The sequence below is a fragment of the Cutaneotrichosporon cavernicola genome (genome assembly GCF_030864355.1).
Source record: "Cutaneotrichosporon cavernicola HIS019 DNA, chromosome: 3".
NCBI classification, from domain to species: domain Eukaryota; kingdom Fungi; phylum Basidiomycota; class Tremellomycetes; order Trichosporonales; family Trichosporonaceae; genus Cutaneotrichosporon; species Cutaneotrichosporon cavernicola.
In genome coordinates, this window is record NC_083395.1 from 1,066,871 (window position 1) to 1,081,417 (window position 14,547).

Below are 14,547 nucleotides of genomic sequence, written 5' to 3' on the forward strand. Positions count from 1 at the left end.
CAACATCCATCCCAACGCGGTTTAGGACCAGTTACGTCAACACAACATGTCGTTCTACCTCGCAATTGTGTCACCACTCGACACGCCGCTCTTCGAACTGTCTTTCAACAGCAGCAAGCCAGCGCCTCCATCCAGCGCCTCGTCGGCCAGTTTCAGCTGGAGCAGCTTCAACGGCCCAGACGCTACCCCCGTCCCATCAGGCCTCAACCTCGGCCTAGTATCAGGACCTGGGGTGGAGCGACACCTGCTGCAGATGATTGCGCATGCGGCATTGGATACGGTCGAGGAGGTGGCCGAGGGCACGGGGAGTCTGTGAGTTGGGAGGTGTCTGAGGCTAGTTAGGGGCTGAGGGGCTGAGATGAGGGGCTGAGATGAGGACTGGGATGAGGCCCCAGATGGGATGAGGATGGGGAGTTGGTACTGCGAAGACGCCGCAGACGTGCTCACACAAGATACCTCAAGAACGTAGACAAGCACAACGAGTGGATGGTGTCTGCGTTCCTTGCTACCAATGGTTCGTTGGATGAGAGAGAAGGCTGACGCCAGTCAAGTTTGTGCTGCTGCATGATACGAAGAATGACGATGGGATCCGGGTGTTCTTTGGCGACGTGTGGGAGCTGTATGTCAAGGTGGGTCACAGTCTGAGCAGCTGGGTTGCGGACGTCGAACGGCTCTCCAGCTGGAGGTGTCCGGCCAGGTGGTTGAGGCAACTCGCTGCCGCTGCGGGCCTGCAGCCCCGCCCGCTGCCCCGCCCGCTGCCAACCGCACTCGCTCACACTCGCTCACACCAGGCCGCACTCAACCCGTTCCACACAGTCAACACGTCGATCCGAACCCCTCTCTTCGAGGCCCGGGTGCGCGCCAGCGCACGAAAGTACCTTTAAACCTTGACGACCTGACCCGAAATGACCACCTACGCGATGATAATCATGCATGCTATGTTCTGTTCTAATTTTACGAAAATTCCTCGGCCTTGCCAGATACGAGGAGGCCGACGATGAGGCCAAAGAGGCCGAGGACTGAGCCAAAGATCTCGATGACGAGGATCTTGACGAAGAGCTGGGGGTCGGTCGCGTCGGCGATGGCGGCCGTCGAACCCGTAATGCCGACCGAGACGCCGCAGAACAGGTTGCAGAGGCCCACGATGAGGCCACCCCAGAACAGCGAGTAGCCTGTGGTCAGCTCGGCGGTTAAACTAGCTTACCAGTGTAGTAGTTGGCCGCGGTGTGGATGTCCTTGATGTCGCTGTTCAGGCGGGAGGAGAAGACGATGGCCATGATGACGCCCTGGTGTTAGTGGGGGTTGTATATGGAGGGGCTACACTATGCCTCTCATCCTAACTGAGGACTCACGTAAATGGCAACGACTTCGCAGAAGATAATACTGTTAGGAGCCAGGCGTGAAGGTGAGTTGGGTAGCAGGAGCGTGTGGTCAAGTTGTCCCCGATAGGTTGGTGAGTACAGTAGGTGGTTAGCACCAGTATTCAAGTCTATCAAGTCTCGCTTCGCCATTCGCGCCAACTCACGAAATCAGGTTCTTCGTCCTAATACGCGGTGCGCGCACGCCACCACCAAGGATACTCGCACCCGTAATGTAGATGCCCCTGGTGTCAGCTCAGCTCCGGGCTGTTCGGCGGGCGTGACGAACCATCCAGCACCAAAGACGCTGAGACCGATGCAGAGTCCGATACCCGTCGCAGCCCATGCGAGGGGGCTAGACTCAGCGAGGAACTGCCCGGGGTTGAAGCGCTCGCCCTGGCCTGTTGTTAGTGATGGCCGAAAGTGGGGGAGGTGGGAGGTGGGGAGCTAACCAGTGAGGAGGAGGTAGAGGCCGTAGACGATCGTGACACTCAGGATGGACCCCGAAAGGTACGAGTACGAGGAGTAGTAGCCCATGCTGATGCGTGGACTCGAATCCTGTGAATCGGGATGGTGGGTGGATGATGGAATGGGTAGAGCCGTGGTGACGGCGATGGTGATCTGGTGACGGTGATGGTGGGTGGGGACAGGGGGACAGGGGGATTGTAGGGACAGGGGGATGGTGTTAGGCGCGGAAATATATTTAGGCGCGTTTCATTTCAAAAGGCTTATGGTCCTCAATGGTGGTTGATGTCCCTCAAGGGCGCTCGCGCCCTCGCCCCCTTATTGTCGCGCGCTCCATCACTCATTCGCGCTCATTCAACTTGCAGCACCTGTTCTCAACAACAATCACTCAACTAACTCTCTTATTATCAACACCCACACCCACACCCACATACACACAATCCTCCTTGCCTTATAATCCCCATCTCATCCCCACCTCATCCCCTTCCCCTCCCCATATCTACCCACCACTACCCGCACCGCTCTTGTTCATGCCGCCCGCAGACCATCCCAATTCGCCGCCCGACAATGAGTCGACAGAGAGGCCCGCGCACCGCGGTATGTCCGCCGCCCAGACCACACTAACCTCCAGAGCCCGTGTCGTTAAAGCGCGGCCGTGAGGGGTCAGTTGTAAGTACATCCATCCCGGCGTCCAGCTATCTGCGAGCGCGCTCACCCCAGGACCCATTTACGAGCGAAGCAGCGAGTGCGGCGTACATTGCCGCCAAGAAGAATCGGCTCGAGGAGGATGCACCCGAACCCCAGTCCGAAACAGACGAGGAGAAGGTGACTGGGAAGGAAGGCGGCACCATCGGCGAAGTGCGCCGCAAGGTCCAGGAGATGAACTGGAAGGAGGGCGAGCAGCCCGGGACTGTCGAGGACACCGAGGGCGATAAGGACAATGCGGACTCCAAGGTAGAGAGCAAGGCGGAGGGCAAGACGGAAGGCGAGGACGGGGAAGACTGGGTCAAGGTCGACAAGACCGAGGCGTCTGACACGGCAGAGCCGGGAGACGCTGAGAGCGATGCGCCGTCGCTCAAGCGCAAGGCCGACGAACCCACGGCCAAGGTCGCGGAGGAGAAGAAGCGCAAATCCACATCCGTGAGCATCCGAAACTGCCACGCATCACTGACCGCAGCCAACCCCGACTGACTCGCCCCCAAAACCCGCAGACCCTGCGCCCGCCGAGGTCAAGAAGCCCCAGGCAACGTTTGGGTCGTTCTCTGCCAAGGCCTCGCCCTTCGCAGCGATGGCGGGTACGTCTGCGTTCGGAGCGGCTGCGAAGAAGGAGAGCGCGCTTGACAAGAGACCCGTGCCCTTTGCGGGGTCGGGTTTCGGGAGCTACTCATCATCGTTCAGCCCGTTCGCCAGTGCCAAGAAGAGCGAGGATAAGGCCGAGAGCTCGTCGTTTGGCGATATCCTTAAGGAGAAGGGAGATGACGCGGACGCAGCTGAGGACAAGAAGCTGCAGCTGGATCGACAGGATGGTGCGTTTTACGCCGATCGCGCTAGCTAACCCCAGTGCCTACGGGGGAGGAGGAGGAGGAGACGATGTACCAGACGCGTGCCAAGCTGTTTATGATGGAACGCGAGGGAGCTTGGAAGGAGCGTGGCGTCGGCCTGCTCAAGCTCAACCGGCGGCGAGACGATGGGAGCTCTCCGCGCCTCGTCATGCGCGCCGACGGCGTGCTGCGTGTTATCCTCAACACGGGGCTGTACGTCGGCATGTCGTGCTTGGAAGACGGCAAGCACGTGCGCATGACCATCTTTGAAGCGGGCGAGCGCCGCTTTGTGACTATTAGAGTGAGTTGTATGTGCGCGCGAGGGTTCGAGATGAATAACGCAATGTGTGACACAGCTGACACCAGACTGCATCCACCAAGATCGCGACTGAGCTCACTGCGGCGATCCATGAGCACACGCCGCTCGAGTCGCCGAAGAAGAGCATGTCGCCCGCGGGCCCAAACGACAGCGTCGTCTAGGCGCATACCAGCAGTGTGCATAATGTCGTGTGTCTAGGACGAGCTGTCAGGCTGTAATATGCATCGTGTATGTCGACGGGGCCATGACAACAACGAACACGGTGTCAGGCGCGTCTGACTGCTCACCTATTTGTTCCTCACGCGACTGCAGGGTGATGCTCGCATAACCTATCTCCAAGCCTGGCTTGTCCGATACCATCGCATCATCCCCACAGACACTCGATACCCCCCTCCGGCTCACCCATCGCCCCTCGCTTGACGTAATCGTTCTCTAGACCATTCTCGTTGAAAGCAGCACGGACCCTCAATCTCACAACGCCACGTTCCAAAAGAAGGAATCCGTGCTAATGCACGTTCACATTCAGGTCGAACTGGGAGTCGAACCCAGGCTACAAGAACTAATCATCATCAGAATCTTGTGTACTGACCGTTATACGATTCAACCGATGTTCAGGAGAAGTTCGGGTTTCATAAACTTCGCGGGCGGCCTTGGCCCAGGTTATACATGAGACTTTGGGCATGGAGCACAGTGAGTACATTGCTGTACAAGGATAGTGAGGCTTGGAAACGGATACACAAGTGAGAGACAGTGCAGCTGTGCATTAAATAAACGGAATCACACCTGATGACGGGATACGAGGCGACGTGGTGACGGGCGACGAAAGACAGTTAACGGGGCAAGTCTAGCGAGCAACGAAGCCCGACGCTCGATCCTGGCTTCTACAACGGTCTGTGGCTGCCCGTGGCGAGTGGGTGAAGATAACGCACAACGAAACGGGAGCGTACAGCTTCCAGAGACTATGGGGGAGGCATGACAGTACACGAGCGGCACGGCCCCCCAGCAGGTCGTTCCACTACCCCTCTTATCTGTCAGTGGTTATGATACTCTGATGTCTTTGCTTTAGAGGGATATGGAACTGGCCTAGAGATATTCACCACTGCTGCTGTTAATTTCGGGATGTAAAAGGCCTGCAGAAGCTGCGCACCGTCTGGGTGATATGCGATAGAAGGGAGTTGAAAAGTTGACGTATTCGCCTCACACGGACAGATAAGATCAAGTTTCGGCAGGAATCATGGTACCGCCTAGCATGTGAGATTGTTCCATAGCTGTCTTTGTTCATGGCGGTCACCAGAACCAACTGTACACTTGATAAGTCGGTATTCTCGTCGGGGTGAACCACTACATTCACATGACCGCATCTCATCTCGTTACGGTGGCGGTACGTGACTGCCTCTGTTCCCTTGAATACACCACCTGATTTGATGAATGGGCAGCAACTAAGTTGGCTTCGGAGGGCATGGGCACAGCCGATCGCACATCATTTACCACACCACAGCCACGCCGAGAATCTCGGACAGCGGTGGAGCACAGCTAACTCACGCCGAGTTCCGGCGTGCCTCGACTTGCAAACAAACAAACCTCACCCAACCTGCATGCTGCATTCCGGTCACTTGGAGTGCGACTGCAAGCGATGTAATGTATCAGATCTGGCACAGCACCGCTCAGATCAAATGTGTCACGTGATATGAATATCACACAGTGGGCGGCCAGGACAGCTGGCGGATACTTTGCGGATAAATGGCCGATTACCTTGACGGTGTGTATGACATGAGCAGAAGAATCGTACATTATCGATTCAGCATGTGCTAAGAGCTAAGAACTTTTCAGCAGTAGTGAGGGTACATGAGTGCTGCTGACGAGATCTTAAGACGGGAGCAAATGATGAGTGGCGAATCGATGCGCCACCCAATGCTCAGACATTGCCACCCTGCCACACTGCCACACGACTGACTGGTCTTGTTTGGTGACCACATCGCCTCGCCCTGTCACGCTCGTAACGCATGTCTGTCTGTGACATGCGACAATGACAGGGGTATCGACGACATGATGATCAAACAGGAAAGAACAGTCGCAAAGTAGCGCCAGCACCCACCCAACGCAAAAAAGCCCACCCCCCGCACACGCCGAAGCGTGTACGAGAGGTGGGCATTTGCGCAACCGCCAGGCAGTTCTCGAAGAGACCAAAAGGCTGTTGAGTGAAAGAGTGAAAGAGAGGTAGTACGAGGGGGAAAAGGAAGAAAGAAAGAAGAAAAAAAGAGGTTCCGGAGAGAGGAGAGAGGAGGAAAGAAGAATGCAAGAGGAGTTCGGAAAGAAGATTTCAAAGCAAGGGATAGTTGTAGTGTCAACAACATGCTCCAACGTTTTCAACCACGACCGCTGCGTACCCTTACGATAGATCCAGACCACGATGGGCTCCGTTCGGATGAAGATGGTTGCTGGATCCAGATCGCAAGGCGTGCGAGCGGACATGCCGGGGGATTGTCGCTGTTGATGGTGGTCGATCTCCAATCACCGATGTTTGATGAACCTCTGTTTTGTTCCTGTTGAGTTGCTTGATGTCAAGTAAGGGTGAGAATCCCTACGCCACTACCTGGCTCACATTGGTCGCGCCCGCACGAAACAAGGTAGCAGCCGACACTCCATCATCCGTTCCCGCAGATGCGAGGCGGCGAGAGGAAGCACCGGCGTCTATCACCCGTTCGTTATGTTTGCGATGTAGCCAGGCGGGGGAAGGCGATTCGACCCAATTTTCCTGGGTTGTCTCGACGGCATAGAGGAAGAAGAGAAAAATACTCAGCTAGTCTTGAATTGCCGTCGTTGCTGTCGGTTCGCGCGTGTGCTCGATGAGTCACGGGGAACGATACGCTGTGTGAAGGAACCGAGGAAGGGAAGGTCTGTGTATGTTGACCTCACCTTAAAATTGTTGCAAGGCGCAAGTGGCGAAGTACTCGTGGCCGAACAATGACCTTTAGTCTTGGAGGTTGTCACGAGTACAAAAAGCCGGAAAAAAGACGTCCGTCAAACTCTGGTGATCAGAGTGTCGGGGTGGTCGATCGTAGCGCTGGCCGCGGGCCATGGTGTTGTCGTGTTGCTTCGTCCACGGATTGATGTCGATATCAACATGTTGAAGAGGAATGAAAAAGAAGAAGGAAGAGGAAGGTGAAAGGTGGATGATGAACTATGGAGAAAGAGAATGTACCCCAGGCGGGGTTGTTCTCTTATGATAGGTAGGGGGGTATAGGGGGTTGGGTAGTAGGAGAGTATAGGAAGGGTATAGGAGGGAAGAAGTGCGTGTGTGGCTGGGGGGTCTTGGTTGTGAGAAGTGTTCCGACAATTTCTTAAGTATTGGCCCTGTGCCTCTGACCTCCCTTGCCTTTTGTCCCTTGTTTGGGGAAAGGCATCATGGCCCTGGTTGCTTTGGTGATGATGGTGATTCAGCCCATTTGACTCATCCACTACCTCCAATATCTGATCCAATAGCGCCCACAGCGCCTGCCGAGCCTAATACCGCCCCATATTTCCAATCACCCTTCGGACCTGTCGACGTCTGCTTTCCACAACAGGCAAACAATGGACAGGGACCATCAGGGACAGCATCATTCACCCTGGTTCCCTGAGGGAGTGGGACAAAGGAGTACAACCAGATGTCCAGGTGTTTGCCCATAGATCGATACTGGCAGTGTGCTAGCAGTCGGGATTCCGCACGTGGCAGATTGTGGCACCTTCCAGTGCTCTCGGGGCTGTACCAGCAGTAGTGCGTTGGTATTCGCCACCCGTCCGAGGTTGATGAGGAGCACTTGCGTCAGCGAGACTCTCTATCGTGCATTGGGTTCGACTCGCCCGACTGGCCGACACATTTTCCGACTCAGCCCGGGCGCAGCTGGCCAATCTAGCGAATTGCGCGTTGATCGCACCTGCTGAGAAGCAACTCGCGTCAGACAATGGGGCACGGACACACCCCGTGACCTCGCACAAAGCATGGACCTCGGGCCTCCGGACATGCCCGACCCCACGGGCTGACAACGCCACCATGGTAAATCACGCTCCACAGTGTCTTGTCCATCATCCACCGGCGCCAGGTGGCCGGCATGACCGAGCGAGGCACTGTGGTTTACCCCTATGGAATACGCGTCATGATGTCCGCGGCGGGCGCACCGGACATACCACCATCAGAGTTCATACCAGCCAAGTACATGGCAACGGCTCCCCGCGGGGGAACCCGCGGAACGATGATTACACGATTTGCGGGGGACGGAGGACAGCTGTGTTCGCCCCTGCACGGTGGCACAAACCTAAGGTATTCAGATGGCAGGTCACGGGGCCAGGAAGCGAGGTTACATCGGCTTCCGAAGGCAAAGCCCACGCCCAGCATTCCGCCGAGTGGAGCGACACGGTGTTCGGGGCCAATTCGCACCAGCGTAGACTGTGGACCTGCTGAAGCTCGCCATCGTTCCCAAATCACGCTAACCAAGACTTCCCATGTCTAGCCAGTTTCCCTCCAAATCCTCCAAATAGTCATTGTAAGGTGGTGGGGCTGGCTATAGCGTGGGAATTGTCTCCTGACCAAACGACTCTTCCAACACTGCCATCCTTTGTTTCCCGATTCCCGAAGAGCGTGAGGACGTATGAATAGGGCCTGGTGTCGTTCACCTCATGACCAAGGTCGTCAGGCGGTTAAGCATGTAGGGATTAAGCATGGTCAGGACACTAACCTCTTGATCCCGGACGGCATTTCATTTCCAGACCATGAGGTCAGCCACGATGAGCTTGGACGCTTTGCCCACTGGTCTGCCAGCACCTGCAAGAGAAATGCAGTTGAGCTCTGGACGCTGATGAGACGATGAGCCGCTTGAGTACAACAAGAAGGCGGCAGTTTATTCGTCCTCCGAGATCATCGCTCAGATTCGCCACCCATGCACAACGGCAATCAGTCACCACACACTCCCAGAGACGCATCCGTACCACCAGATTGACGTCTGTAAGACACAAAATGGTATGGATGGAGTGGATGCGCCTCATGCTGCTGTTGACAGCATTGTTAGGAGAGAAGGAAGATGAGAAAAGAGATGTAGATACTGTATCATTTGTGTGTGAGGGACAGGCCAGGAAAGCGGAACCAAATATGTCTTATGGCTTATTGAGGTATCATTATACACATCATTTACCACGTGATCCAATTGAACAAACCTCCAATAACTGACAGCCATAGTGTCACGTGATACAATTAGCTGCTGCTGATCGGCTAGCTCGGCGAACCTCCGGTCTCCGTCATTTTTGTCGTCATGGGCACGGCTTTGGGCCAATGGGAATGAGGCGGTATTCAGGCTAGGTCAGTTTGGCCCTGTTGATTGCTACCTGATACCTGATACCTGACGCGCGAAGCGGGGCACCCTTGAGACGCGAATGACGTTCATAGTAAACCACTGCCCAAAGCGCCAAGCGCCCAGCGCCCAGCGCCCAGTTCCCAGTTCCCAGTTCCCAGCTCTCAACTCCTCAACTGCCTCGATCCTGCAGTCTGAGGGATCGACGTGTTATGCCGCCGGCAAAAGAACACTCACTCATTCATCTTCTGCCGACTATTGTCCCCCACTCGTTCCTCACCAACGCGTTAGTTCTCACACACTCACAAGCACGCTTGCATATACATAACCTCCGCATCGCCATCACCTTGCCCGTCCTCCCTTCCCCCCCTATCCTCTAGCGCGGACACAATCATGCCTGTCGCAAAGCGCAAACCTCGTCCAACCCCCATCCCTATGCCTGCCAACGGCAGCGGGAACAACGGCGATGCGCGCCCCCACAACGCCGGTCCGCGCACCCCAAAGACGCCCAAGACGCCCCAGGATGAAGCCATGGCCTTCTTCTCCGGCGAGCATGATGGTACCCCAGTCCAGGTCTGGGAGCTCGAGCTTGAGGACGACGGCGGCCCTGGCGAGGGCAAGTCGGTGAGTCGCAACGCGCAATGTGCAACGCCCGTGCGCTTTCTGACGTCAGTACATTCGCTTGCCCGCGCCCACTACGCCGTACGTGCTACGCTTCTCGATCCAGCCAGGCACGTCCATGACCCGCAACGGCCATGGTGTGCTCAAGAGCGACTTTCCCATGGACGGCGGCGCGTTCCAGCGCGGCAAGTTCTACTCGCGCAATCTTCCTTCGAACCTCTCAAAGTGAGTTAGGGGGTGTGTGGGAGGGAGCTCACGCAGACCCATCAACGTCGACCTGCCTATCTCGGCGCCCGGCGCGTTCTGCTACTACGTCGAGTATGACGGACAGGACGGCGAGCGTGTGATGGGCAGACGCGGGTACTTCAACGTCGACCCCATCATTTCGCTGCCGGCTCGCACACCCTTCAATCTCAACGGTGATGTGCTAGGCGACACGAGCTCGGGCAAAGTCGAGAAGAAGAGCGTTACAATCCCCCTTGATGGCCTCACGATTCTGTCCATTATCGCTAAGTGGCAGGGCAAGGTCAACGCGTGGGACAAGCACCTCGCCGAGGCGAGTCGCCGCGGGTACAACATGATCCACTACACGCCTCTGCAGGTGCGCGGCGAATCGGGTAGCCCCTACTCGATCTACGACCAGCTCGCGTTCGACCCCACCCTTCTCACCGAACCCACGGCCAAGGACGGCGGGTACAGCGAGATCTGCGACGCGATGCGTTACGCTCGCGACAAGTACGGTCTCGGGGCCATCACCGACGTCGTGCTCAACCACACTGCCCACGACTCGGCTTGGCTCCAGGATCACCCAGAGGCTGGATACTCGCCCCACAACACGCCCCATCTTGCCCCCGCTGTTGTCCTCGAGGATGCAATGTACGAGCTCACGGACAACCTCAAGTCCCTCGGGCTGCCGACGATGGTCACGAGCGAGGCCGACCTGAAGCGCCTGGACCAGGCTATTAAGGAAGCTATCGCCAAGCTCAACTTATGGGAGTACTACGCCATCGACGTCCAGGCGTCTGTCCGGGCTGTCGTTGATGAGCTCGCTGCCAGGAAGATTAAACCGTGGAAGGGCCAACCACTCGCTGGCAAGACCACTGTCGAGCTCGCTAAGGTAGCCCTCGCGACACCGGGATTCATCCGGAACTACCGGGCGTACTCGGCACCGCACTGCACGTATGTGGACGCTGAGGAGGCTGCCGGCTTCATCGATGCAGCTTTCCCTCACTCTGCCCACATGCAGGCGCCGGAGTGGGGCAAGGTCCTAGACGTGATCAACGTCGACCTCTACAAGGAGTTCAACGGCGACATGGACTCTGCCAGGAACCAGATCGTGGGACGTCTGCGGTTCACGCGCCTCGAGGAAGGCGGGCCCAAGCTCGGCGAGATCAACAAGCAGTGAGTTTTGCTCCATCGCCATCGGCTTATACCAGGAATCCCATCGTCGAGCCTTACTTCACTCGCGTCAAGCAGCCTAAGGGTACCAAGCACCCCGCATCTGCTTTCACTGTCGCTAACAATGGCTGGATGTGGGCTGCCGACCCACTCAAGAACTTTGCCGAGTACCCATCGAAGGCGTACCTCCGCCGCGAAGTCATCGTCTGGGGCGACTGTGCCAAGCTGCGCTACGGCAAGGGCCCTGAGGACAACCCATGGCTGTGGCAGCACATGACCAATTACTGCGAGATGCTCGCGACGACGTTTGATGGCTTCCGCCTCGACAACTGCCACTCGACGCCCCTGCACGTCGGCGTTCACATGATCGATGCTGGGCGTAGAATCAACTCGGACCTCTACGTCATGGCGGAACTGTTCACGGGCAGCGAGGAGATGGACCTCAAGTTTGTGCGAGAACTCGGTATCAACAGCCTTGTCCGCGAGGCCTACAACGGCGGAAACAACAAGGAGTTTGCCAGGCTGTAAGCTCCGATCCATGTTTATTGAGCTAACCTCAGTCTCTACCGCTTCGGCGTGGGAAAGCCTATCGGTTCGATGGACACAGCTGTCCTCTCGAGTCGAGGCGAGATCCAGGGTCTCGCTGGTTCTAAGCTGCCTCGTCCTTCCATCGTGACGCCTCTGCAGGGCTCTCAGCCGCACGCCGTGTTCTACGACGTCACCCACGACAACGAGTCGCCGGCTGACAAGCGCACTCCTGAGGACGCTCTCTCCACCGGTGCGCTCGTCTGCTTCACCAGAGCCGCCGTGGGCTCCAACAAGGGCTTTGACGACCTCTACCCCAAGCTCCTGAACCTCGTGACGGACACGCGCATGTACAGCGTTTCAGGACCGGCCGACGAACAGGGTATTGGGAGAGTCAAGCGCGTGCTGAACCACCTACACACGGAGATGATGATCGAGGGGTACGAAGAGGGTCACGTCCACGAGGAGGGCGAGTACATCATGGTTCACCGCGTCCACCCCAAGACGCACAAGGGCTACCTGGTCGTCGCCCACACTGCGTTCCCCGGAGCCAAGGGTCGCGGTCACATCAACCCGTTCCGTCTCGGGCGCACACGGGCGAGATTCATCTTTGGCGCTTCCATCCATACCCGTCGCAACGAGTGGAAGGATGACCCGAAGGTCCACTACGGCATCCCTTCGACTCTGACTCCGATCCGCGCGGAGGAGGTAAACATGCGCTGCGGGACGGACGACAACGGCAACTACACAGAGGTGGTGGTGCCCGACTCGTTCGACCCCGGAAGCATCATGGTCTTTGAGACGGAGATGGAGGGCATGGCACCGGACCTTGATAGCCAGTGTCGGAGGGGCGTCGACGAAGCTTTCGCCGACGTCGATCTCGTAGATCTCAATGTGCTTCTCTACCGAGCCGACGGCGAAGAGCGCGACGCCACCGGCGGCGACGGCGTGTACGACATCCCCAACTACGGTCCCCTCGTCTACTGCGGGTTTGAGGGTTGGATGGCGCCGCTGCGCCAGATTATCACATACAACGATCTTGGGCATCCACTCTGCGAACATCTCCGCCAGGGGACATGGGCGCTTGACTACGTCCACATCCGACTCGCCAAGCAGAACGACACGCTTCCTCGCCTCGCCAAGCCGGCCGCTTGGCTCGAGGAGCGCTGGGAAATCATCAAGAATACCGTCCCGGCATTCATGCGGCCCAAGTACTTCGCGCTCGTTATCTACGAGGCCTACAAGGCGGCGTGCGGAGCTGTACTTGAGCAGCAGTCTGAGTTTATCACTTCCGGTCACGGACTCACGAAGAGCCTCGCGCTCTGCTCTGTGCAGATGTACGGACTGGTCAAGTCGGCCAGCATCAGCCCCTACAAGCCGGTTCCCAGTCTCGCAGCTGGTCTTCCGCACTTCACGGCCGGCTGGGGTCGCTGCTGGGGTCGCGACGTTTTCATTGCGTTACGCGGCCTCTTTCTCACCACGGGCATGTTTGAGGCTGCGCGCGACCACATCCTCGCGTTCAGCACGACGCTCAAGCACGGCCTCATTCCCAACCTCCTCGACTCGACGCGCAACCCGCGCTACAACTCACGGGACTCGCCTTGTGAGTCAACGTATCGGGCCGTAGCTAACAGACAGGGTGGATGATCCAGAACATCCAGGACTACACCAAGATGGCACCGGACGGCCTCTCGATTCTCAAGGAGTCGGTGAAGCGCCGCTTCCCGGCTGACGACACATGGGTTGCATGGGACGATCCGAGGGCGTTCTCGTGGAGCAGCACCATTGCCGAGATCATCCAGGAGATCCTGCAGCGTCACGCGGAGGGCATTGAGTTCCGCGAGCACAACGTGAGTTTGAGTTCATTGGGAGGCCAACTGACACTAGGCCGGGCCAAACCTCGACTGGGACATGAGCGACGAAGGCTTCAACCAGAAGATCTGGACCGACTGGGAGACCGGCTTCATCTACGGCGGCAACCGCTACAACTGTGGCACGTGGATGGACAAGATGGGCTCCTCGGCAAAAGCGGGCAACAAGGGTCTGCCTGCGACCCCTCGTGACGGATCGCCCATCGAGATCACGGGTCTCCTCAAGTCGACACTCTCCTGGCTCGATGGACTGAGCCGCCAGAACCAGTTCCCCTTCAAGGGAGTTGAGGCAACTGGTCAGTTCATGGTCGTTGTGCTTTAGCTGACATGACAGTCAATGGTCAGAAGCGCCTCGTCACCTACAAGGAGTGGGCGGACCTCATCCAGGTGTCGTTCGAGAAGTACTACTGGGTGCCGCTCGACCCTGCTGAGGACAAGGACTTTGTCATCAACCCGTCGCTCGTGAACCGTCGCGGCATGTACAAGGACGTGTACGGCACACCCAAGGACCGCGAATTCAGTGACTACCAGCTGCGCTGTAACTTTACGTTGCCGATGGTAGTTGCGCCCGAGCTGTTCACGCCCACGCGCCAACTCGCGGCGCTCCGTCTGGCTGACCGCACGATCCGCGGGCCGCTCGGCATGAAGACCCTCGACCCGAGCGACATGCAGTACCGGCCCGACTATGACAACCAAAACGACAGCTCGGACCCGAGCGTGGCCAAGGGCTGGAACTACCACCAGGGCCCAGAGTGGGGTTTCCCACTTGGCTGGTTCTTGTGCGCGTGGCTCAAGCTGAGATTTGGCCACGACGATCTCAAGGCGAAGGACGGGTTCCGCAGCAAGGAAGAGAACCTGCACCACGTCTCGAGCGTGTTGGTCAAGCTGCATGAACACATTGAGAAGGACCCCTGGCGCGGACTCCCGGAGCTGTGCAACCACGGTGGGTATGCCCCTAGTACGCGAGCTGACAACAGATGGGACATTCTGTCGCGACTCGTGCACCACACAGGCGTGGTCGGCGAGTACTATCCTCGACGTGCTCGAGATGCTGCACATGATTGAGAAGGGCGAGTCGATCCGCTCGGTGGTGGTATAGCTTGCGAATGTTGGAGGCAGGGGCCA

The 14,547-nt window shown here is 57.6% G+C and overlaps 4 protein-coding genes across 4 annotated transcripts; 3 read left to right on the forward strand and 1 right to left on the reverse strand.

Annotated features, from left to right (window-relative positions):
• Positions 1-46: 46 nt before the first annotated feature.
• Positions 47-884, forward strand: TRS20 (uncharacterized protein; the record flags this gene model as incomplete). The annotated part of the gene is made up of 4 exons (XM_060598848.1): positions 47-312; positions 453-514; positions 547-629; positions 792-884. The coding sequence occupies 4 exons, from the start codon at positions 47-49 to the stop codon at positions 882-884; spliced, it is 504 nt and encodes a 167-aa protein (XP_060455600.1).
• Positions 885-954: 70 nt separating this feature from the next.
• vma16 (uncharacterized protein) lies at positions 955-1,895 on the reverse strand (the record flags this gene model as incomplete). Its single annotated transcript, XM_060598849.1, has 6 exons — positions 955-1,172; positions 1,205-1,286; positions 1,353-1,383; positions 1,526-1,603; positions 1,648-1,759; positions 1,811-1,895. The coding sequence occupies 6 exons, from the start codon at positions 1,893-1,895 to the stop codon at positions 955-957; spliced, it is 606 nt and encodes a 201-aa protein (XP_060455601.1).
• Positions 1,896-2,353: 458 nt separating this feature from the next.
• Positions 2,354-3,844, forward strand: CcaverHIS019_0304070 (uncharacterized protein; the record flags this gene model as incomplete). Its single annotated transcript, XM_060598850.1, has 6 exons — positions 2,354-2,420; positions 2,455-2,492; positions 2,544-2,963; positions 3,001-3,349; positions 3,385-3,665; positions 3,731-3,844. 6 exons carry the CDS (start codon positions 2,354-2,356, stop codon positions 3,842-3,844), a joined length of 1,269 nt encoding a protein of 422 aa, XP_060455602.1.
• Positions 3,845-9,400: 5,556 nt separating this feature from the next.
• Positions 9,401-14,521, forward strand: GDB1 (uncharacterized protein; the record flags this gene model as incomplete). The annotated part of the gene is made up of 9 exons (XM_060598851.1): positions 9,401-9,631; positions 9,681-9,853; positions 9,890-11,029; positions 11,065-11,550; positions 11,587-13,154; positions 13,190-13,401; positions 13,439-13,718; positions 13,757-14,365; positions 14,400-14,521. The coding sequence occupies 9 exons, from the start codon at positions 9,401-9,403 to the stop codon at positions 14,519-14,521; spliced, it is 4,821 nt and encodes a 1,606-aa protein (XP_060455603.1).
• Positions 14,522-14,547: the final 26 nt, after the last annotated feature.